The sequence below is a fragment of the Eurosta solidaginis genome, chromosome 4, assembly GCF_040869045.1.
Source record: "Eurosta solidaginis isolate ZX-2024a chromosome 4, ASM4086904v1, whole genome shotgun sequence".
NCBI lineage: Eukaryota > Metazoa > Arthropoda > Insecta > Diptera > Tephritidae > Eurosta > Eurosta solidaginis.
Window position 1 is genome coordinate 116,012,446 of NC_090322.1, and position 24,536 is coordinate 116,036,981.

Consider the following 24,536-nt stretch of genomic DNA (forward strand, 5'->3'; position numbering starts at 1 on the left):
CGCATGTCTTCAACCTGTCTCTCTCCACCTTTGCCATACCCGAGAAATGGAAAATGGCCAAGGTGGTCCCGCTACTAAAGCCTGGGAAACCAGCTAACGTAGGTGAGTCATATCGTCCGATATCTCTCCTATCGCCAGTGGCAAAGACGATTGAAGCCATTTTGCTCCCTTATTTCCAAGCACATTTGCAGCTAGCCCCTCATCAGCATGGCTTCAGAAAACTCCATAGCACTACCTCCGCGCTAAATGTCATTAGCACCCAGATAAATTGCGGTTGGAATCAATACCCCCACCATAGAACAGTACTCGTAGCGCTAGACCTATCAAAAGCCTTTGATACGGTCAACCATGGCTCATTACTGCAAGACCTGGAAGGGTTTACCCTTCCTACATGTCTTAAAAGGTGGACCGCATATTATCTGGGTGGTCGACAGGCATCGGTGCAACTCAGAAACGAAACATCAAAACCAAGGAGAATTAAACAAGGGGTGCCACAGGGTGGTGTCATATCCCCACTTTTGTTCAATTTCTACATATCTAAGCTACCTTCACCACCGGAAGGAGTCACAATCGTTTCCTACGCCGATGACTGCACAATAATGGCCACAGGCCCAGGCCCAGAGATCGATGAGCTATGCAATAAAATAAACGGCTATCTCCCTGATCTCTCCAGTTTTTTCGCCCGCGAAACCTGGCATTGTCACCGACGAAATCTTCCGCGACCTTATTTACAACATGGACGCCCCAAATGTCGACCATATTGAACATCCACGTCGATGGCACTACGATACCGACTGTCCTACACCCCAAAATCTTGGGTGTGACGTTTGATCAGGATCTACATTTTGGTGCGCACGCAACCGCAATTGTTCCGAGAATTCAGAGCCGTAATAAAATCCTCAAATCCCTTGCTGGCAGTACCTGGGGAAAAGATAAAGAAACGCTCATGACCACATACAAAGCAATTAGCCAGCCGATTACGTGCTACGCGTCACCCATATGGTAGCCAAGCCTAAAAACTACCCACTGGACGAAACTACAGGCCTGCCAAAATACTGCTCTCAGAATCGCCACGGGCTGTCTTCTTATGTCCCCAGAACACCATCTGCATAATGAGGCGAGAATACTCCCCATCAGGGAGAGAAATGAGATGCTGACCAAACAGTTTCTGTTGAATACCCAGAAACCTGGGCATCCCAACAGACATCTGATTGACGAACCAGCACCGCCTAGGGGCCTAAGGAGTCATCTCCGTAAGCATTTTGAGGAAATACGGCACCTGAGAACCCAGCCGTATGAAGCGAAAAAACACAAGCAGGTCCTTGGTGAACTCCATAGACAGGCGTCGGACCTTTATGTCGGGAATTGCCCGGTGAATCCAGTACTTGAAGAAAAATATCCAGAACTCGCGGAAGAGGAACGCATACTCCCTAGGGAAACGCGTGTCACTCTTGCTCAACTTCGTTCTGGATACTGTAACAGGTTAAACTCTTACCTATCCAGAATCAACCCCGACATACATACAAAATATATGTCCCGCTTGCAATGTGTCCCCACATGACACCAACCATCTCTTTAATTGTAATGTGGAACCAACGCCTCTAACACCCCTTTCCTTATGGTCCACCCCTGTTGAAACGGCAAGTTTCCTTGGACTCCCGTTAGAGGATATTGATGACAATTTGTGATCGGTCGCGGCTATTAGGTGGGGCGAGCATTGCTACAACAACAACAACAACATACATTTATTGGCCTTTTCCGAAAATTTCTCATGATACCAACACAAACCTGATGATGATAACTGTCTTGGCTTCGACTTAGATCGAGACCTAGACCTTGAACGAAATGAAAAATTTTTCTGAACACTAAGTTTTTGTATAGTATCTGTTAATGTTTGAATTTCTTTTTCTAAGCGACTAAGGTGGTCATTTTGCTCAGATGTTGATGAAGATATTGCTTGCACATGACCTTGCCTACTTGACAAAATGATTTCATAGATTGAATCTGCCATGTTTAATAATGTCTTTATGTCTGGATTAGGCAATGTTTTAAGTGAAACTTGTATTTGTGTTGGTAATTTACGAATCCAAAGTTGTATGATGAGTTTGTCTGAAATCGAGTCTGACTGTCCCGCTGTTTGTTTAAGTGTGCGATAAAATTCCGATGGTTTTCTATCACCTATGTCTAGATCTGCCAGGAGGGACTCTAAGCGTTGAGATTCACTAAGAGAATTTCTTTCTAAGAGAGCTTCTTTCAGTGTAGAATATGCTGTCGAGGCCGAATTATTCCAATTATCATTAATAGCCTGTATGATATCAAAAACCGTTGCAGTCATATCCTGTGATAGCGATACTATAAGATATTCATATTTGGAAATTTCGCTAGTAATATTTTTAATACGAAATTGAGTCTCAGCTAAAATAAACCATTGGTGAGGATATTTATTATAAAAAAGGAGTAGTTTCAAACTTGAGGAATTTGAATGCTGAATTTGAGAAGGGAGCGAAGAATTCTGATCTTGCTCTAGAGACATGACCGGTTGTTGATTTTGTTGTAGAGATATGACCGGTTGTTGATTTTGTTGTAGAGATATGACCGGTTGTTGATTTTGTTCTAAAGACACAACTGGTTGATATAAATTAACTAAACTCCTATTTCTAGTTATAATCGGACTTCGCAATATCGACATAAATTAGTCGTAAAAAATAAAAAGAGAACAATCACAAATAGTTTCTAAATAGCCAATAGCTTCTGCTTAAAATAGTCGTGCTAGTATTGTATATATACCTATTAATCACTTACAATTTGTAAATTTTACATAAGGTCAGGAACATATGATGATGGATTCACGACGAAGGATGCTTGCGGATGTAAATAAATTATTATACTTGCAGTTGATTAAAACTTGAAACATTCATTTGTTGAAAATGCGGAGTTCACAATCGTGGATCAGCTATGAATTGCTCGTCCAATCACCAGACTTTCTTTCTTTAAAATGTTATGTAATTAGCGTAGTACATTACCATGTATATTGACCATAAAATATATGCTCGTCACAATAAGGCCGTATGTATTATGTGAAGCAGGGGGTATATGTATTTGAAATCGGCAACTATTTTTTGTATGCAAAATTATCCATTGGTCTGGTTAGCTGCTGTACAAATAGGTTTTTTGAATTTGTATCCGTTTGCGTAAATGCAGAAAACGATTAGTTGTTGATGCTAGTGGACGGATTATAAATGATAATATTCATTGAATTAGGATCCTGCTGAAGTATGCACTTTTTGCCAGAAAATAAGGTCGTTCCTCCGCTGAAACTGCTTAGGAATGTTCTTTTTTATCGGGGTCACCAATTTATTGGCATAGTCACCAATTTTATTATTTGCTTTAATAAATATTTTATTTTATTAACAAATATTTTATTTAACTGAACTTCTTAAGTCGAGAAATCTTGTAGAATAATTTTCGTTTTACAAATTTTTATCAACATATTTTGTAACGCCTATTTGATCTCTTTTTATATATTTCAAAAATCAACAAATTAACAAAGTTTTAACAAACAAAGTGAGTAAAGACCGTTACAGCTTCATTCAACATAAATCGTTTACACTGCGATTCGTTTGGATACAGACTGATTGATTAAAGCAGTAATAACACGAGTTTGTTGTGACTTGCTGATAAGGTTATCAAGGCATTTGTAAGTCTAGTGAGAATATCATTCATTAATTAGTTAAATAACATTCGTGAAACTTCAAGCACATGCCCTTTACGTTATAATTATAAATATGTGGCTTCCATGGATTGTAGCACTTACACAAAAATTTAAAAACGCTGATTGGCTGATTTTCTGGTTACTTGACTGAATCGGCGGAATAAGCACATCTAATAACTTTCCTAATTAGATTATTCATTTTTAAGTTTCATAAGGTTCGGTTTGTTGATTAATTAGCTTACTATTACTTAGTTTACAGAAGAATGAAATTTATTAAATCGAAATAAACCAAGGAAATTAAATTTGGAACAATTTAAAATTACTTATTAGGGATTCAATAGCAATAAAGCTGTTATGGCAACCTGTATATAGTTTGTCAATCATATTATGGAATCATATTTGAACCAAATGTGGTTACTTTTAGTGATCAACAATTTTTAACCAATATTCATTCAATTTTCTGCATCTGTCCTGATTAGCTTTGTTGAGTGAGTCATGAATATGATACTTGTTAAAAGTTAATTTTCCGTTGAAGATCTTATTTCGTGTGAGATGTGAAGAATAAACATATGATAATCGTATCCGAAAATCATTCATAAATTTCGACCAAACGATTGAAATATGTTCACGAATATGATCTGAAACAGACTGTGAAAAGCAGTCAAATATTCCTCCAAAACGATTAAATTCATTTTCCTTGTCCTTATATAAAGAAATGGTATCAACAAATTTCTTTGGGGTTCCTTGCGATATTAAACTATTTTCGAACAATTGCGTGGTGGCAGCGGCGCACCCACGCAATCGTTGGAAAAGGTATTATGTGGCAGACAGTATATCTGAGTTGTTCTGTTGGCCTCGTTCTGGGGAACGAGAGCTGGGTTATTGGGGTCCTTCGAGCCGGACCTTCTATCGCAACGAGACATGACTTGCGAAAAACCCAGTCCTTCAAACGGAATACAATAGAGTTGTATCCGAATATGAAACTTTAGGGCACATGAAACAAATAGGCAATATTTCGCCAGACTCAAGTGACTGTTACTTCCTACCTCACCATGCTGTTGTAAAGGAGGAAAGTACAACGACAAAAGTCAGAGTCGTATTTAATGCATCTTGCCCTACCACTAATGGCAAAAGTCTAAATGATGCCTTATATCCAGGTCCGATTCTTCAATCCGACCTGACAATTCTTATACTACGTTGACGGCTGTTCAAATACGTATTTAACAGCGACATAGAGAAAATGTATCGCCAAATATGGGTCAATGAAGACCAAACAAAATATCAGCGAATCATATTTCGCAAATGCCCCGAAAACCCAATTAACATTTACGAATTGAAAACAGTAACCTTTGGTGTTAATTGTGCTCCGTATCTTGCGATTCGGACGCTGCACCAACTGGCTGATGACGTGGAGACATCGCATCCAAGGGCAGCAGATATCCTGCGAAATTGCATGTACGTTGATGACGTACTCGCCGGTGGGAAATTGCAATCAAGGCAAGGGACGAGATATCATCGGCATTGCAATCGGCAGGTTCGCCCATCGCTGAGGAGGACGTTTAACATTGTTCACATTGCTTTCAAATGATGTCAACGACGTTCAAACAAAAAATTTAATTGGTGTCATTATATGAATATAGAATTCTGAATTAAACTCGGTCGATTTTTCGCCTGCGGCGCTTGGTAAAGATTTTGGAGTTTAATTTATTAATTGTACAATCTCTAATAGTACAAGGAAAATTTTGTAACTATGCAGTATAATACAGAAAATTTATTAAATCTAGGTTTTTTAATAATACAGAAGAAGATTGCATTACAATATGCATAGTTTATACATAAAAATTACATAAACATATGGGTTTTTCCAACGTTAGGGGCATTCTATTCTGGCACTTTTTTGCATGCAAAAGCTATAGAAGGGATTGAAACAGAAAATCTTTTGTTGTAAACAACATTTGTAGACCTCTACCCAATCATTTACAAATATTTTCCGAAAGCGATATATAGCCACTTTGAAGTGATCTAATAAAGTTGGTGTTCGGGCATTAACAGGAATGGTACATAAAGGAATATAAAAAGATTTTTATTAAATGGCTTTTATCTCTACACCAGAACATCGCCTTAAATCTTGCATAATTAGTTTTTAAATTTCACCACTCAATTAAATTTACAATGAAATAAGAGAAGATATTCTCAGTTTTTTAAGGATGTACCAGTAACCGGACACTTAACTTTTTTTTTTTGCTTTTGAACTCTTATTGGTTACATTTTATAAGTGATATTAAAAAACTTCGAATTTTCAAATGACTATTGCTTAATTCTTTTTTTTTTTTTGTAAACATTATTGTTTTAATACAAGTCAGAATTTGCCAGTAACCGGACAGTAAAATTCCAGTTACCGGACGCTTTTGATCTAAACCAAAAATAATAGTTTTGTCACATTTTATAACGTCCTTTTTATTTTTATTTAATATTTAAACCAAATAAATAAATAAATACAACAACAAAAAATAAACCTTTGCACATTCTTCATTAATTTCATTGATCTTGCATAGGTACTTAGTATTACACTGAACCAAAAAAATACTAAAAACCACGTAAAGTTAACATTTTTTGTTTACAATTCTCAACTGAAATGAAAAAATGTTAATTTTATCATTTCGACTCTATCATTTTTACGTGAAATTTATGTGTATGAAACACGTACAATTAACATAGCGATCATGTATTATTGATATGATACTCATGTATAATTAACATGATATTTATATATATGTACATGAAACACGTACAATTAACATGACGATTATGTATTATTGATATGATACTCATGTATAATTAACATGATATTTATGTATATGTACATGAAACACGTACAATTAACATGACGATCATGTATTATTCATATGATACTCATGTATAATTAACATGATATTTATATATATGTACATGAAACACGTACAATTAACATGACGATCATGTATTATTGATGTGATACTCATGTATAATTAACATGATATTTATGTATATGTACATAAAACACGTATAATTAACATGACGATCATGTATTATTGATATGATACTCATGTATAATTAACATGATATTTATGTATATGTACATGAAACACGTACAATTAACATGACGATCATGTATTATTGATATGACACTCATGTATCGTCAACGGTGATACCAGTGGAAAAAGTTAAAAAGACAGTAAAACCTGAAGAACTTAGACCCATAAACACCCTGCCTAGTGATTGTAAAATACTTGAAGCTTATGTTAAGAACCAGTTAACGAAATACCTTGAAGATAATAATATACTAGCCCACCAACAGTCAGGCTTTAGAAAGAAACATTCATGTGAGACAGCTCTTAATTTGGTGATACATGACTGGAAAGAAGAGTTAAATAATAAAAAAGTGGTTGTTTCAGTCTTCCTAGACCTCAAACGAGCTTTTGAAACAGTGGATAGGGAGATCTTAATCAAAAAAATGCAACGTATTGGTATAACTGGTATAGAACTTGACCGGTTTCGCAGCTATTTGAAGCAGAGGAGACAGAAAACGGCTATAAATACCGTGATGTCTGATGAATTGGAAGTACCCATAGGGTTACCAAAAGGCTCAGTTTTGCCACCGATACTGTTCTTAATTTATATTAATGATATAGTTAACGCTATTGAAGGTTGTGAAATTAAACTATTCGCTGATGATGCATTAATAATGATTAGTGAGAATAATATTAATTCTGCACTTTCTAAAATACAACATGAACTGAATAACCTGTATAAATGGTTGTGCGGAAATAGACTGAAACTTAATATAAATAAAACGAAATTTATGATAATAACAAGGAGGAACGTTAATGAGGATATAATTGGTTTAAAAATAAATGATGAAAGCATACAAAAAGTTGACAGTATAAAATATTTGGGAATTATAATTGATAACAAACTCAAGTTTGAAGAACATATAAACTACACAGTCCAGAAAGTTGCGAAAAAAATTGGGGTTATGCAGAGAACATCCAAATATATTCAAAACAAGTACAAAATAATTATATATAAGTCCATTATAGAACCGCACTTTGTAAACTGCCCATCTATTCTATTCATTGTGTTAGACAAAGAAATAGATAAACTTCAAAAGATGCAAAACAGATGTATGAGATTTATTCTTAAAAAACCTAGAGATACTCGTACGGCTGATATGCTGAGAAGTTTGAACTGGTTAAGTGTCAAGCAAAAGATTTTTTTTCACGCTATGAAGTTTATATTTAATATTAAAAGTGAAAATGTACCTGAATATCTAAGTAAAAACGTAGTATTAGTTAAGCAAACACATAACATTAATACAAGGAATAAACACAATTTCAAACTGCCTTTATTCAGAACTGAAATAGATCAGCAAAATATTTTTTATAAAGGTCTAAAAAGTTTCAATGAACTGCCTATAGATATAAAAAGTTGTAATGAAATCGTAGCTTTTAAAGCAAAACTTTATGGATATTGTAAAACCTTAGCAATAAGATAGTAAATTGTAATATAATTTAATTTATGAATTAGGCTTTTTTGCCGTAATAAATAAATGCAATGAAATGAAATGTATAATTAACATGATATTTATACATATGTACATGAAACACGTACAATTAACATGACGATCATGTATTATTGATATGATACTCATGTATAATTAACATGATATTTATGTAATACTCACGTAAGAGCAACGTTGAAACAACATTTTAAAAATGTTAATTGGAAATTATACTTACGTGAAAGTAACGTTAAATATACATTAAAAACTGTTGATTTGAAATGAAGATCACATCAAATTAAAATTATTTTTAGTATATTTATTATTATTTTTAAATTCAATAAAATTTATTTTTTTATAATAAATAGGCACTTGTTTACATATTTTTTTAATGAATAAACAGGAACTAAAAATTCTTATTTCTAATGACAGGAGTTCCTTCCTTATTGTAGTACAAATGAATAGGTGGACTTGTAAAAAATTCAACATTTTTTAATTCAATAATATTCTTTTTACAACCAACTTTGTACGATTGATAGTGCTCTATAAGAATCCAATAATTTCATGTTTATAGACCAGAAAGTAAGCCTCATTATTGACACTAATAACAGTTTCTTTTATTTCATATAATTCAATGACTTCTTCAGTAGTTTTTGTTAAAAAAATAGCCCTTTTTATACGTCGTCTCCTTAAAGTTGACTAATTTGGCTTTAATATTATTCGTGAACATTGATTCAAAAGTTTGAAAGTTCACGATATTTTTAAAATAACTGCAATCTTTAATTCGAAAATGCTCAGTTTGATCATATTGCGTTTGGCTTGGAAACCCTTTGTTATGGGCCCTAATAAATGCTGTAAACTTTAAAGATGCCTTCATGCTTAGACTGTATGTTATATTTTTTCTGGAAGTAATACTTCTTGCATACATTCTTGCTTCCTTGTGCTTAGATTCGAATCGAAAAGTCCATAAGTACTTAAGAGGACCTATTTGTTTAATGACACGCACATAATGTGTTGAAAAGTGAAATTTAGGTTTAAGGGATTTGTGAAACAATTTCAAATACATTTCATTATGCGATTTTATTAAAAACTCTAACTTAATTAAAGAATTTGTATCAAAAGAACTGCTATGTATCATGTCAATAATTTTGGGGAGTGTTAAAAAAAATAAGCAACATTCGTCGTCGTCTGGAATACGATTTCCTATTATTAGAGGAAGAAAATGTACAAACGTCATCATTTCTCTAGCGGACATTTTGAGGTTACCACTAGAGAGGTGAGTTAATTCAAAAGGAGGGGACAAATTTCCAATTTCCGTTTCACCGTTGTTAAACATTTGCTTTCTGTAGTTAAATGCTTCAAGGGAAAATAATTTCTTTTGAATTATGAAGTATTTTAGAATTTCACAAATATCATATTTACAAACTCCCTCGAACAAATCGTGTACTATATCTACCGCAAAAATTGTTGTAGCACGAAAAATGTTAAATCATTAAACAAGCAATTCAATTTTATTCCAGTTAGCTTAACGTCGTTAGTCACTAATGCCGCATTATAATTTTTCTCAGACCTGATGAAGTCTGTATACTCCACGCAATCTAAATGCATCTCAGCTTTGCTTCTCATACAGAATCGGCAATAATAATTGGAATTAAATGAAGTTGTAAACCCAAGAATGTCATTCAAGCCTAAATTATCCCCAATAATATTACAAAATACAAAGTATATTTTTTTAGTACAATTTTTTAAATTAAGTTCTAAACCGTCTTCTTCAAGAGATTTGAATATATCAATTAGAGGTTTCATAAAAGGCTCATTACCAAACTTTTTATGTTCTTTGCTTTTGAAGTAAGCTGCTACAAATATATAGTTTAAATTAGATAACAGATATTGCGGCAAAGTTGGAAATATATAATAAACACCACATATTTGATCTGCATTTGCATGACTACCCAACGGATTATTAATTTCAAAGCTATCCATGTAAACAAAAAACGGTAATACAGTTTTACCAACAAAAAACTTTAACTTCTCTTTAAATGAAGCTGAGTTTATGAAATGCGTAATCGAGGATGAATTAAATAGGTAATTTATATTATTTAAAATAATTTCCAGAACTGATGTTAATTCGAAAAATTTTCTAATTTGAAATTTAATCGGCATAATGCAGCCAAACACATTACCTGCTTCTATTGTTGGTCTATTATTTAATATAACTTCACACATTTCATTGTTTATAATAAAAAACTGTGGTTTTGAAAATTCGTCTGATCGTTCAACGCTTTTTAAAAACTTATATTCAGTTTGAACGTCTTTGAACGGGTTTTCGCAAAAATTAACAAATTCTATAATATATTGTCTCTCGTTTTCAGGAGTATAGCTAAGAAGTTTATTTTTCAATGGCTCCACAACGCTAGACATTATAGCAGATGCACTTTCCTGAATAGATAGAACGTCTTTTCTGCTTATGTTGCTCTTAGTATGTAAATCTAATAAAAACGATTGACATTTTTTTGATACATTTAACTTACTTTCTTTCATTTCGTCCGTATTGTTACAAGGTCTGTCTGAGTCTGCTATTTGAGCAACTATTCTAGAGCTGTCGTTTACAAAAGGTAAATCAATCTTAGTTCTTTTAGATTCTGGTAGTGTTAGCTCACTTTCGATAAAATGTTTCAAATGGTTTTGGGTATGCCTCTTAAAGCAATACAGGTTTGAAAATAGTTGATTACAATTTGAAAAAGTACATCGAAAGTCACTATTGTGTGTCAAGCCATGAGCATCTTTAAAGTGTTTAAGTAATATTGAGAGTTCAATAAAAACTCTATCACAAGCAAAACATTTTACTTCTTTACTCATTTTTTATTTATGATTTAAAGAAGGTCAAAAATTCACATAAAGCTGAGCTTTTTAGGTCATAGATCGTTGTTATCTTGTAAATTTGTTTTTGCAAAAAATATCATATTAAAGATGACTCTTTTGGATACTCTAAGTTAAACACATGAAATATCTTAAAGCAAATGTCTAAAGCAGCTATAAATGTGTGAAACTTTTGTACAGTTCCGTCATAGTTTATATAAAATTCAGTTAAGCTTTTTATATCTGGACCCACTACAATGAGATACGGTTGAATTTTTTCTTTCATGTGTATCGATTTTTTTTTTCCTTCTCTGCGTACGTAAATTCCAGATCATTTATATTGGTAATATGTATAATACAACTGTCCATAGCATCTCGAATAGTAGTTTTACAAGTAACACGCTTTCCATCAATTTCTGCGACGTATCGTGATGCGGCTTTCAATACAGCATTTAGCAGCATAATCAAAATGCAATCTTTGGAATCTACATATGTATGTACATAATAGAAAAAATGTTTCAGCTTAAGAAGGGTATTATAAATGTGAAAACATAAATATGAAGGTACACTGACGGTCATAAAGATTTGCACAAGGACTTTTTTGATATTGAGCTTTACTTTATATTTGTTTTCGTACATGTTTTTATAAAGAAATAGTGAACATTATTTTGCTTAAACAAAACTAGGTGAAAACAGCAAAAAATTCCTTGCGCAAATCTTTATGACAGCCAGTGTAAGTATATAGTAATGATACTCACTGTCGTTAACGCATTCTTTGCTTACTAACGCAAAGTGATCTCCATAATGTTTATCCCTCAACAAATCTTTATAAAGTTCGCAAGTTGGCTCCGCACATCTATCCAATTATTTATTAGATGAAACGTTTCTTCTGGGTATATTTTTTGAAAATCGAAATCGAGCTACATATGTATGTACATAAATTAAATGAAAAATATGCTTGTGTTAGTGTAAGAACATTAATGTGTTTTGGAAACTTTTAGTACGTACAAATTTTGGTCCTGTAGCTTGCTTGTAGAATGGCCACTCTTCCAGGATAGATTTTAAGTCTTTTAAGTGACGTATATCATTAACACGGTATTTATATGTCTCTCTCCATAAATTGATTGCATCGCCTTCGTCACCACTCATATACTTCATTTTATTCTTAAGTGAAATGTAATTAGTGGAGCAGAGTGTTTCCTTATCAGATGCATTCTCTTCCTCTGACGTGGTGCTTTCAAGTTTTAAGCGCTTGCGATTTAAGTTATTGAAGCGATTGTATAAAATACCCGATGCATTGGTTCTCCGCCCGGCCTTGCGAGATATGTAATATATTTCCTTATTTTCTGTCGGAAAAATTTCTACAATTTCTTCAGCCAATTTATTCATCTGATACGGACGCGGTATTATGTACTTTCGTGAATTACAATCGAAGAAGTTTTCCACAATAATGTTAAGCAATCTTTTTCTATCATGCATATCCAACTTTTTCTTCATTAGATACAATTAGTAGAGATTGGCCGCTTTTTGAGTTTTTCACCATGTCAGTTACATTCTGCAAGAAAATGAAGTTTAAAGAGTATCCACAGCTTCCAATCAACCCTTACCGTAAATTTCACCGAATTGGAATTGCTAGCTGGTGAGTGGAGAGGCTGATTTTCAAGCCAATTTTGTACATTTGAGTTCATACTAAGAGTCGAAAGAGATTCTTCTGGAAACTAAAACAGAAAATTGTTAATATTAAAACACAATATACTATTTAAAACTTTATAGAAAAATATATTACGTTCTTGTGTTTCCAAAGCCCAATTTTTTCCCTAAGTTCTGCTCTATAACCTATATTTTCGTTGCCTGGGAATGCCAACGCCAAGTCGTCACAGTTTATGTACTTTAACCGGTCATATGTGATTCCATAAGCTTTATTTGGGTCAGTTTAAACATGATTAGTTACAAAAGATTTTTAATATAAATAAGATAAACCATTACCATAAAACTTGTCGTAAGCGGCTTCTACATTCATCTCTTTCAATAAGTTTTTTAAACGCTGGTCCTCTCCTGATTGAGTTTGGACAGCCTAGGCAGAAAATATCATAGTATGCATTTAGATCAGTCAATGTCATTACAGCTTTAAGGTACTCCAGAGCAGCAGTACCAACGAAAAATATGCCTTGCTACTGCTCCGGCTCTGAACATGAACAGAGTTAGGGCAGAGCCGTAGCACAAAAAAGGGATAGAACTTTTTAGGCTCTGCATTTTTTCTGCTGTTTGCCCCGCTCTAAAACGCGACGTAGTTCATAGCCTAAGGAATGCTATCACTGTATTAGGCTACGGCTCTGCTCTATGCTCCATACATTGCATAGCATTTTCAATGGATGGTCTTCAAATTAACCATATAAAAAAGAAGTTGTTTATAAAAATCACTTCTTACCAGTTGTCAATTTCCACACGGAGCACCTTGCGTCACAATCTCTGTATTTTCAGAAATTTGTAGAAGTCTTTCTTCTAGAAAGAATTCCTGCCCAGCGTTATTCATTGCCAGCGAAACGTTTTCGCCAAGTAGCAAGCAATTATCACTCATTTTCACTTTTATTTAATGTCTTCGCCTTGTTCTTTAATCAATACTCACTTATATATATTTATACTTATACACAACGTACAAAACGATTTAATTCGATTTTCTATAGAACGTTTTTTAATAAATATTCTGTGAAATGTTTTATTAACCTGAAAGACTGATTTAACAGTTTTCATATCAATTTGACGTGAAAGCTGTTACTTTGATAATTTTCAATGTTAGATGGTGAAATGTTTTATTAACATGAAAGACTTATTTAACAGTTTTCATATCAATTTGACGTGAAAGCTGTTACTTTAATAATTTTCAATGTTAGATGGTGAAATGTTTTATTAACATGAAAGACTTATTTAACAGTTTTCATATCAATTTGACGTGAAAGCTGTTACTTTAATAATTTTCAATGTTAGATGGTGAAATGTTTTATTAACATGAAAGACTGATTTAACAGTTTTCATATCAATTTGACGTGAAAGCTGTTACTTTGATAATTTTCAATGTTAAATGGTAAAATGTATTATTAACATGAGAAATTGATATGACAATGTAATACATGACAATGTTGATTTAATAGTTATCATATCAACGTTAAGATGACATTTTTCGCCGAAATGTGGAATTGATAATGCAGAAATGTTAATTTTACATGAGACTTTTCTTTCGGTGTAAACATTAAGAAAAACAAACTGTTGGGTCAGGCATATACATAAATACAAACCTTCATCGTGTCACAGAAGATGTAATGTTGGGTCATTGGTCATATTGAACTTGATGCTGGGTTGCATATATTACATACATATACGTATATATACTCATCTGTATTTACTCATATTTAAAATATCATAACTTTGGAGTTCTTTAAATTGTAAGCATTAAGTAACTGAATTACTCTTATACACACATGTATGTATGTATCATTACAGCTAGGACCATTCTCCCTATTGTTATATTTCATATTATGCTTTGTGCTATATTTGTCATAGCTTCATGAATTTAATTGCTTGACTAATAAAACAGTTCGAAGTCCGACAGCATACATCACGGGTGTTTTAATTTTAAATGGTTTTACCCCCACAATATTCGCAGGTCAGCAAATATTTCTGATCACACATTTTGAATATTTCTGATCACACACAAACGAAAACGTTCTTTAATTTTCAGTAAAAATATACTTAGATAAAAAAGAAACACACAAAACTCCAATAAATAAAAAATTAAAATATAAATATTTCATTAATTTCAATACATTTCAGCTGAAGACATACCTACGTAGTAATTAAACATTATACAAATGCCACAGTCAGAGACTGCTTCGCAACTTCGCTCATCTTCTTCTCGGAGTCTCAGCCATAGATGAATGGATTTGCAACTCTTTGTTTCGAGAGAGCGCTGTCAAAATGCACATTTTTTATAACATTTATCAATGATGCCACTACAAACAAAAATGAATAGATCTGAAAATGGGTATTTTTGACATACATTTCGGCGATTATAGTTTCAATCATTTAATAAAATGATAGTCGTAAAATATTTATTTCCTTAAAGTTATTTTACAATAATACTATTTAGAGTTAAATATAAACAAATCTAAGTAAAATTTACATTTCGATTAAATTAATTAGTCAAATATTGTAACGCATTTAACTCGCAGTGAAAACCATATATTCTTTTGAAATTTCAGTAAATCGGACCTATGATATAATAGTTAACATTATTTAATGGATAGGGCTTATCCTGCATGTCTGGCGTTCCAGGTTCTGTGATCAAAATGGACTGGCTGCATCGGGAGTTCATATTTACAAAACTTATTTTTAGTGATAACTTTTGAATGGGAAATAATATTTACCCTCCGCCTTCGAACTAATAATACTTACACTAAAACAAGTATTTTTGTCCTTTTTCCCATAATTTTTGAACGCTTTTCTACAGTTGTAGGTCAAACTAAAGTTTACCAAAATTTTTGACACGTTTTTCGTTTTGGCTGGCACATTTTTTGTTCTGGCACCCGCTTCAGCTGGCGCGAGGGATTTATCTGTGATTGTTGCCAGCACCAACTAGAAGATAAATCCATCGTGAGAGCGAAAATATGAGAGCATAAGCAAAAGATTCGTATCAATCTAATCTATGGTCTCAGCGTTAGCTTCCTGTAGTATCATCGATTCAGCTGGAGTCTGATTGTTGTCTTCCTCTTCCTGTATTACATCTTTTGAGGTACATGGCTTTCCAGTACTTATATTTCCCTCTTCGATCCGCTTTGCAGATTTTGAGGTTTGGTTCCTGTCATTCCGGCTAATTCCCCTCCTGGTTCTTGGACTGGAGCGTTTACCCTCCCCCTTCGGCCTCTTAAAAGCAGGCTTTCCAGGTTCAGCCGATCGCAGTATATTGCCTCTAGGGGCTTCTTCCTCTTCGATGCGGTTGCAAAATTGAGGGTTGTTCGTAGCAAAGCTTTCGTTTGTGAATTGTCTTCGACATTGTTCCACTGTATTACGGGTCCATGCCAAGCGATCGCTGTCATCGTTGGTTGGGGGAACCACTGGGCTTAAGCGCTGCATAATTCTTAACCCTCAAATGGGAAAACTCGTAATACTGTTCAAATTAAGTTCATATTTTGCGGGCATGTAAATGTTGGCTATATATGCTTATAAATAAGTTTTCAGTGAAAAAATAATGTCTGGAAGAATATTTATGGGAGAAATAGTGAACACCGTTTCCAGACGGTCTTGCCGGTTCACGTGTGTATAAAATTACAAAAAAGTAGTCACGTGTTTCTTAAATATTTTTATTACTAAAAGATCGTAATTTAAACGATTTTCTTTAAATAAAGCTTACAAAAACATAAAGTAATAATACACTAAGGCTTGGCGTTAACAATGAAAAGTAACACAACATAGATATTTTTAATTCATTTCGAAATATTATGGGGGATGGGTACGACTGGTCTCATCTTAAAATTTTTTTATTTTTGTGATTGTAGTCCCAAAAACAATTTTTGTCTGTTGTGCAACATAAATGCAGATTACATTTGGAACAAATGGCTGGGTATCCTTCTGTTTTCAATGTTTGCACCGTTTCTTCCCGTTTCTATCCATCCACTTTAGGAAGTGATCACGGCCGTCAAATCGAACATCATCGAGAAGATGAAGAGCCCAACCATTGAGAGACCAGCCTGTTGAGATAGAAGAGCCCAACCATTGAGAGACCAGCCTGTTGAGATAGTGAGCTATCAATACTTTGCCCCGTTGACTGTCTACCAACTGTCCGCTTTTCTTCTAAATAAATAAATAAAAGGACAGGACCAGCAGCTATTTCCTCACGGAATGGCGGATGATTGCATTTTTTTTTTTTGTTTTTCTTCAGACACATTGCTCGCATCGTTTGCTTTCTTAGCACGCATACGTTTATACAAAACATAAGAATTTGTTGCTGCCATGTCCCCAAAGTGACAAAACATCCTAGTCTTAATATTTCGCCTTTTAGTCTGAATATGATAACGACCGATAAGAATGTCCATCAGATCGACTCCGCCCATGTGAGAATTGTATTCTCTAATGATGTGAGGAAAGTTTACTTGCATGAAAAGCTTTTGTTTTCTATCATACCTTGATACTTTCGCTGGTTGAATATCAGTATTCGGTCTCAAAAAAGGTTCAATAACAACATAAGTAGATGTCAGACGTACACATTTATTATCCTTCCATAACACCGTAGTCACACCGACTCCTTGAAATAAGGTCACATAATCGACGGAAAATCCTCTGCTTTCTTTGCTCACGCCAGCGTCAGTTGGCAGTTTGCAGCTAGGAATGCGATTGGCCACAGCAAAGAAATCCCTTACCTCTCACTGTACCAAACTATATACTCCACGAGCTCGCAAGTATACTAACAGAGGTAATGACGTATAATAACCGATTTCGCCCTTTTTCACAGAAAAGAGTTATTGTCCTAAAATCTAAGCACCTACGAAATTTCACAAGGATTGGTAAATTTTTGTTCGACTTATGGCATTAAATGTATCCTAGACAAATCAAATGAAAAAGGGCGGAGCCACGCCCATTTTGAAATTTTCTTTTGTTTTTGTATTTTGTAGCACCATATCATTACTGGAGTTGAATGTTGACATAATTTACTTATATACTGTAAAGGTATTAAATTTTTTGTAAAAATTTCACTTAAAAAAAAATTTTTTTTAAGTGGGCGTGGTCGCTCTCCGATTTTGCAAATTTTTATTAGCCATACATATAGTAATAGAAGTAACGTTCCTGCCAAATTTCATCATGATATCTTCAACGACTGCCAAATTACAGCTTGCAAAACTTCTAAATTACCTTATTTTAAAAGTGGGTGGTGCCTCGCCCATTGTCCAAAATTTTACTTATTTTCTATTCTGCGTCATAATTTCAATCCACGCACCAAATTTCATCGCTTTATCCGTCTTTGGTAATGAATTATCGCACTTTTTCGATTTTTCGATATCGAAAAAGTGGGCGTGGTTATAGTCCAATATCGTTCATTTTAAATAGCGATCTGAGATGAGTGCCCAGGAACCTACATACCAAATTTCGTCAAGATACCTCAAAATTTACTCAAGTTATCGTGTTAACGGACGGACATGGCTGAATCAAATTTTTTTTCGATGCTGATGATTTTGATATATGGAAGTTTATATCTATCTCGATTCCTTTATACCTGTACAACCAACCGTTATCCAATCAAAGTTAATATACTCTGTGAGCTCTGCTCAACTGAGTATAGAAACCCAAAAATGGATAATCAATTTTTAACGCTACTTCACTTGTTCCACGCACTTCACTGAGAATAACTTTGAAATGCGTTGTCACAATACATTAAATAATGCATCAAAATACCACTAAAAGTAATTTGCACTTACTTACGGTCTTACCCGTTTGAGGGTTAATGCAGCCCGATATTTTGAGAGGGTTCTCTTAAGCTCCCTATCTCCTTCTTCCCGTTCTAAATTTAATTCTTTGTCCGGGCTAGTATGCCGCTCTTTTACCGAGCGCGGTTTGCGACTCCATCGCCTTTTCCTTCGCATCCTTACTTTCTCTTAAAGCTTTTGAGTTCATCTTGGTCGTACGACCACCTACCCACAAGGCGGGCTCAGCGGTATAATGTTAAAAATGGGGCTTAAACCATCTGCCACAACAGCGCCCCTTGCTGTGGTAAGGCCATCATTACTTCCCGAGGCGGCCAGGTATCGAGAGGGCTCCGTTCAAATACAGCCGAATATATCTCCTGGCTGCAATTCGTCGAATAGGCACGGTCCGCATACAGCCCATATTAGGGATTATCACACATACTATAATTAATTTTAATATAAACAAATATTACTAAAAATAGGGCTAAAGAAACAGTATGTCCGGATACTAGAGTTGTGCGGTTGTTAACTATTTCTAGTAACCTGACACTTTGTGTGGATTCTGGAAAACACTATTATTTTTATTCCAGTATCCGGACAGGTGCATTTACAAAAAAATATACATATTTTCACAAATTTTAAACTTTTATCACGTATTTTTATCAGTTATTTATAGAATAACAGTCATTTGAAACACTGTTGTCACCAAATTATTAGTAAAATCTCACCTGATAGAATTGAAACACAACCAGCAAAAAAATTGAAAAGTAGCACGTCTTAACACTTCACTTCACACACGTCATAGATTAGATTGATACGAATTTTTGGTTACGCTCTCATATTTTCGCTCTCACGAGGGATTTATCTTCTAGTTGTTGCTGGCAACAATCACAGATAAATCCCTCGCGCCAGCTGAAGCGGGTGCCAGAACAAAAAATGTGCCAGTCAAAACGAAAAACGGCCCAAAAATTTCGGTAAACTTTAGTTTGACCTACAACTGTAGAATAGCGTTCAAAAATTATGGGAAAAAGGATAAAAATACTTAATTTAGTCTATATATTATTAGTTCGAAGGCGGAGGGTAAATATTATTTCCCATTCAAAAATTATCACTAAAAACAGGTTTTGTAAATATGAACTCCCGATGCAGCCAGTCCATTTTGATCACAGAACCTGGAACGCCAGACATGCAGGATAAGCCCTATCCATTAAATAATGTTAACTATTATATCATAGGTCCGATTTACTGAAATTTCAAAAGAATATTTGGTTTTCACTGCGAGTTAAATGCGTTACAATATTTGACTAAGTAATTTAATTGAAATGTAAATTTTACTTAGATTTGTTTATATTTAACTCTAACTAGTCGTATTATTGTAAAATAAGATTAAAGAAATAAATATTTTACAACTATCATTTTATTAGATGATTGAAACTATAATCGCTGAAATTTATGTCAAAAATCCCCATTTTCAGATCTATTCATTTTTGTTTGGAGTGGCATCATTGATAAATGTTATAAAAAATCATGATTCAATCGCAAGAGGTTTGCTCGACAGACAAATTTTTTGACAATTGCAGCCATTTTGCTCCCAAATCGAATTGACATCCGTTAACTGTGTTGTTTCTTTGCGATTTTTCGAAAAATTTTAGTAGTAGAAATAGGAAGCAATCAGTTTACAAATACCCGATAAGTACTAAATTGCATAATTCCTTAGAACATTTATTTTAATTGTATGATGAATTTATTAACTATGCCATGATCTATTAGTGTGGCTGAACATGGGTTTTATGAAAAGTACGTACACCATAGAATCGCGCACTTCCATAAACCTGTGAACAAACGAAACCTAAAACACCTCAAAATTCATCGTTCAACATCAAAAACTCGACTAGTAAATCGATTCACGTAAAAATGGCATTAGTAAATAATGAAGATGCCATAACGAAATGTACTCATTGAGCACGTTAACTTATTCATTTCGTATGTTCGAAACATTCGTCTCCATTTAAGAATTTGGGGAATCGGTTTATATTTTGAATATTATGTATATTCGGACCTCGTGAGGTAGTATCAAACGAACGTGTTCCGAGTATTCTAAATTAACGGTTTATCCGGAACACTTCCATGAATACTTGACGTAAAGGAGCTTTCCGAAATTTCAGAATAAAAAGGTGAATACTCCTTGTGTTGCAGGACCGCATAAAATCTGAATTCTTCTGTCATAGTCAAGACCGGAATATGAAGTTCTAAGACAATAAGCCATATTCTTTTATTTTTTTTTGTTAGACCATGTCGGATGCCTTTTCAATATCGTCCTATCTCAAAATATTTTTCAAAAACTTCCCATTTCATGATTTGTCACAAAAACGCCCTTTATTAGAATAGATTGAAGAACGCCTCAGAATGCTTTTCATTAACTCCCTCTTATGTCAAAATGCATTGAACTTGTGCTCATATAGGGAGTTTTCGAAACAAATTTTGATATATTGTAGGTAGGTTGAACTGGCCGGTCCATGAGGACCTCACATAGACTGATTGAGTCCGTAGTGTTACCAGAAGTTTGTTTTTTCGACCAAACTGAAAAACCCTATCAAAAACCAGGACCTATGTTATAAAATAACTCCGTCCTCTTGGCAAATACTAGAAGCTTCCTAGGACTTAAGTCACTTGCTGCTTCTAGATCTGACAGCTGTATCACTCCTAATAGCTGGAGTCTTAGCCTGGCAAGTGCAGGGCACGAGCACAGAACGTGCTCGATCGTTTCCTCCTCCAACCCGCACTTCCTACACCTGCTATCACTGACCAAGCCTAATTTAAAGGCATGTGACGCCAGAAGGCAGTGTCCAGTCAGAATACCCGTCATGAGTCTACAGTCCTCTCTTTTTAATGATAGAAGCAACTGTGTTAGTCTAAGGTTGTAAGACCTACACATAATCTTCGACACTTTACAGCCCCGCGCTTGAACCCACGCCTTTTCTGCTTGGTCGATCATGTGCACCTCTCGCCTTCGCTTAATCTCGCCCAATCTAATTGGGACGTCTACGGAGCAAGCTTCAAGGGATGCGCCCTTTTTAGCTAATTCGTCCGCTTTTTCATTCCCATCTATTCCCATATGCCCTGGGACCCAATATAGATGTATGCTTCTCCCTGTCCCGATTCTCTCCAGAGACTGCTTACACTCTAACACGCATTTAGATGCTGTGCTATGCGAGATTATTGCCTTAATTGCTGCTTGACTGTCAATATAAAAGTTAACACGGTTGCAGCTTAAGCTATTCTCTTCCAGGGTTTCTACTGCTTTGGTTACGGCTAATATTTCCGCTTGGAAAACGCTACAGTAATCCGGCAGCCTGAAGGATCTGCTTAATTCCGGATCAGCGCAGTATACCGCAGACCCTACTCCTTCCACTATTTTGGAACCATCGGTGTACACATGTATCGCCTCGTCCGCCATTTGCGCACCCTTGCGCCAACCGTCCACCTCTATTGTGGCCTTAAGATCTCCCTCAAAGTGCAGGTAGGGAATCATGTAGTCTGTTCGTCTTGTGACTGAGGACGCTATACTACTATGGCCATATGGTCGGCGCTCAAGCTGCCCCGAAGCTTCGAGCCTGGTTGCGGTCGTTAACGCTTTGTTCTTTGCTACCAGGTCTACAGGTGGAATGTGCAGAATGGCATACAGTGCAGCCGTCGGGGTTGTTTTCAGGGCTCCCGTAATGCAAAGCATCGATAGTCTGCATACCCCCTCTAATTTTTTGAGGTATGTTGTTTTTTGTGTGGCTTTCCACCAAACAAGAACTCCATAGTATAGAATAGGGCTTACAATCGCTGTAAAAACCCAATGAGAAAGAGAGGGCGATAGGCCCCACGTACACCCCAGCATTCTTTTACATGCATAGAGTGCCGTTGAGGCCTTCTTGACCCTCTCCTCCACGTTGAGCTTCCATGACAGCTTACTGTCTAGGATGATTCCTAGATATTTTGTGCAAGGTTTCTCCTGTAAGGTCACCGCTCCTAACTTAGGCCTGGTCCAATTTGGGACCTTGTACCTCTTTGTAAACAAGACCATATCCGTCTTCTCCGCATTGACTTTCAGCCCGACATTAGATGCCCAGGTATGAATATCCCGAAGCGCCCGATCCATCAAAGAACTAATCGTTGGAAGGCATTTTCCACTTATGACAATTGCAACGTCATCTGCGTAAGCCGTAAGTTTTACGGGTCCCTCATCGAATTGCCTGAGCAGTTGGTTGATGACCAGTGTCCACAGCAGAGGTGATAGCACCCCTCCCTGCGGCGTGCCCCTGTCCACTGATTTCGTGGCCTCGTACAATCCCCATTGTGATGTAATCTTTCTGCAATTTAACATGCAGCCGATCCATCTGATTAAGGCAGGATGTACTTTAATGTAATTAAGACCATCCATAATCGCCCATTTTGCAACATTATTGAAAGCCCCGGCAATGTCCAAGAAGACTCCTAGAGCATACTCCTTATATTCCAGGGATTTCTCTATGCTTATTACCACCCTATGCAATGCGGTGTCTACCGACTTGCCTTTGGTGTACGCATGCTGTGTTGTGGAGAGCAGCTTTTCATCCACGTTGGACTTTATGTACACATCTATCAGCCTCTCAAAGGTTTTGAGCAGAAATGATGTTAAGCTAATGGGTCTATAGTCTTTGGGATACACGTGACCGATCTTCCCCGCCTTTGGTAGAAAAGCTACACGAGCAGTTCTCCAAGAGTGCGGTACATGATTCAGTCTTATGCACCCATCGAATATTATTTTAAGCCATTCCACGACCGCCCTACTTGAGACTTGTAGCATGGCCGGGAATATACCATCTGGGCCCGGCGATTTAAACTTAGAAAACGTCTTCACTGCCCACTCGATCTTGGTATCGGTCACCAAGCCCGGCACCACTAGCTCCGCGATCGAAGTGTGAGTGATGTCTGCTGGTTCTTCTAAACCGTCTCCCGATGGGAAATGTGTATCGAGAAGCACCTCAAGGGATTCCTCACTATCACGTGACCATTCCCCGTTCTCTTTCTTTATTAGTCCCTGGACTATGTTTCCCTTTGCTAGGACTTTTTTCAACCGTGCTGTTTCACTGGAGCACTCTATGTCCGTACAGAAACTTTTCCATGAGTTTCTCTTCGCCCTGGTAATTTCACGCTTGTAGATCCTCAGTAGATCCCTGTACTCGTCCCGACACGCTTCGCTTTCCGCGGTCTTTGCGAGTTTAAACATTTCTTTTACCTGTCTTCTTAGAAGACTCAGCTCATTGCTCCACCATGGCGGCTTTGCTTTTCCTCTGAATCTTCTTAGAGGGCAAGCTTTGTTATACGCAGTCATAAGCGTCCTTGTTAGGAATTCATTCGAATCCTCCAGTTCCTCTACATTAGCAACCTCTTTGGGTTGTCCCAGTTTCGTTTCTACATGTTTCTGGAATTTAGTCCAATTCGTTGCCCTAGGGTTTCTAAAGGTTCCTCCCTTCTCTACCCTCTTTAGTGGGATGCTGAAGCTTATATACGCATGGTCGGAGAAGGATGGTCTATCGAGAACCATCCAATCATACCTTGATATATCACGCTCGGAGCTCAATGTAATATCCAGAACATTGCTGGATGTTATACCAATGTATGTAGGAACATTTCCCCTGTTGGCTATCTGCAAATTGGTTTGCAGGATGTAACAAAATAGAGATTCGCCTCTCTCGTTCGTATCTGCTCCTCCCCACGCATTGTGGTGCGCATTTGCATCTGCGCCTATGACCAACCGCCCTTTGCGCCCTTCCTCCTGTACTAGCCTTTTGCACTCCATCGGTGGAACCTCCGCAGCATGGGCCATGTAGCAGGACGCCAGGATAAATGCCTGCTTATTCTTTTGCTCAAAGGCCACCGCTACGAGATCCTCGGTGGTGTAATTAGGCAGCATATATGAATGCAGCTGTTTCCTTACCATTAC

General features: G+C 35.8%; 2 protein-coding genes across 10 annotated transcripts in view; both read right to left on the reverse strand.

Moving 5' to 3' along the window:
• LOC137250188 (uncharacterized) overlaps positions 1-24,536 on the reverse strand; it is a 194,398-nt gene that overhangs the window by 10,562 nt on the left and 159,300 nt on the right. The window contains exon 1 of one of the 5 annotated variants that reach the window (XM_067782587.1): positions 2,803-3,608. The exons of the other annotated variants lie outside the window; for them this stretch is intronic. The gene's annotated coding sequence lies outside the window, so the exon portion shown is untranslated. Of the gene's footprint in view, positions 1-2,802; positions 3,609-24,536 lie in introns of those variants that run through there. 5 annotated transcript variants of the gene reach the window in all.
• Positions 8,661-13,817, reverse strand: LOC137248133 (uncharacterized). 5 transcript variants are annotated; one of them, XM_067779001.1, is made up of 7 exons: positions 13,540-13,817; positions 13,098-13,185; positions 12,898-13,028; positions 12,719-12,829; positions 12,120-12,666; positions 11,870-12,031; positions 8,661-11,596 (listed from the first exon to the last, which is right to left on the reverse strand). In XM_067779001.1, the coding sequence occupies exon 7, from the start codon at positions 11,109-11,111 to the stop codon at positions 9,705-9,707; it is 1,407 nt and encodes a 468-aa protein (XP_067635102.1). In that variant the 5' UTR covers positions 11,112-11,596; positions 11,870-12,031; positions 12,120-12,666; positions 12,719-12,829; positions 12,898-13,028; positions 13,098-13,185; positions 13,540-13,817; the 3' UTR covers positions 8,661-9,704. The 5 variants fall into 3 exon arrangements, with proteins under 5 accessions (XP_067635102.1, XP_067635106.1, XP_067635101.1 ...); XM_067779000.1 differs by having other exon boundaries at positions 13,098-13,817; XM_067779002.1 differs by having other exon boundaries at positions 8,661-11,633; positions 13,098-13,817.

Excerpts from the sequence above, each read along its gene's own strand:
- LOC137248133 (XM_067779001.1), bottom strand. The coding sequence starts at position 11,111 with ATGAGTAAAGAAGTAAAATGTTTTGCTTGTGATAGAGTTTTTATTGAA.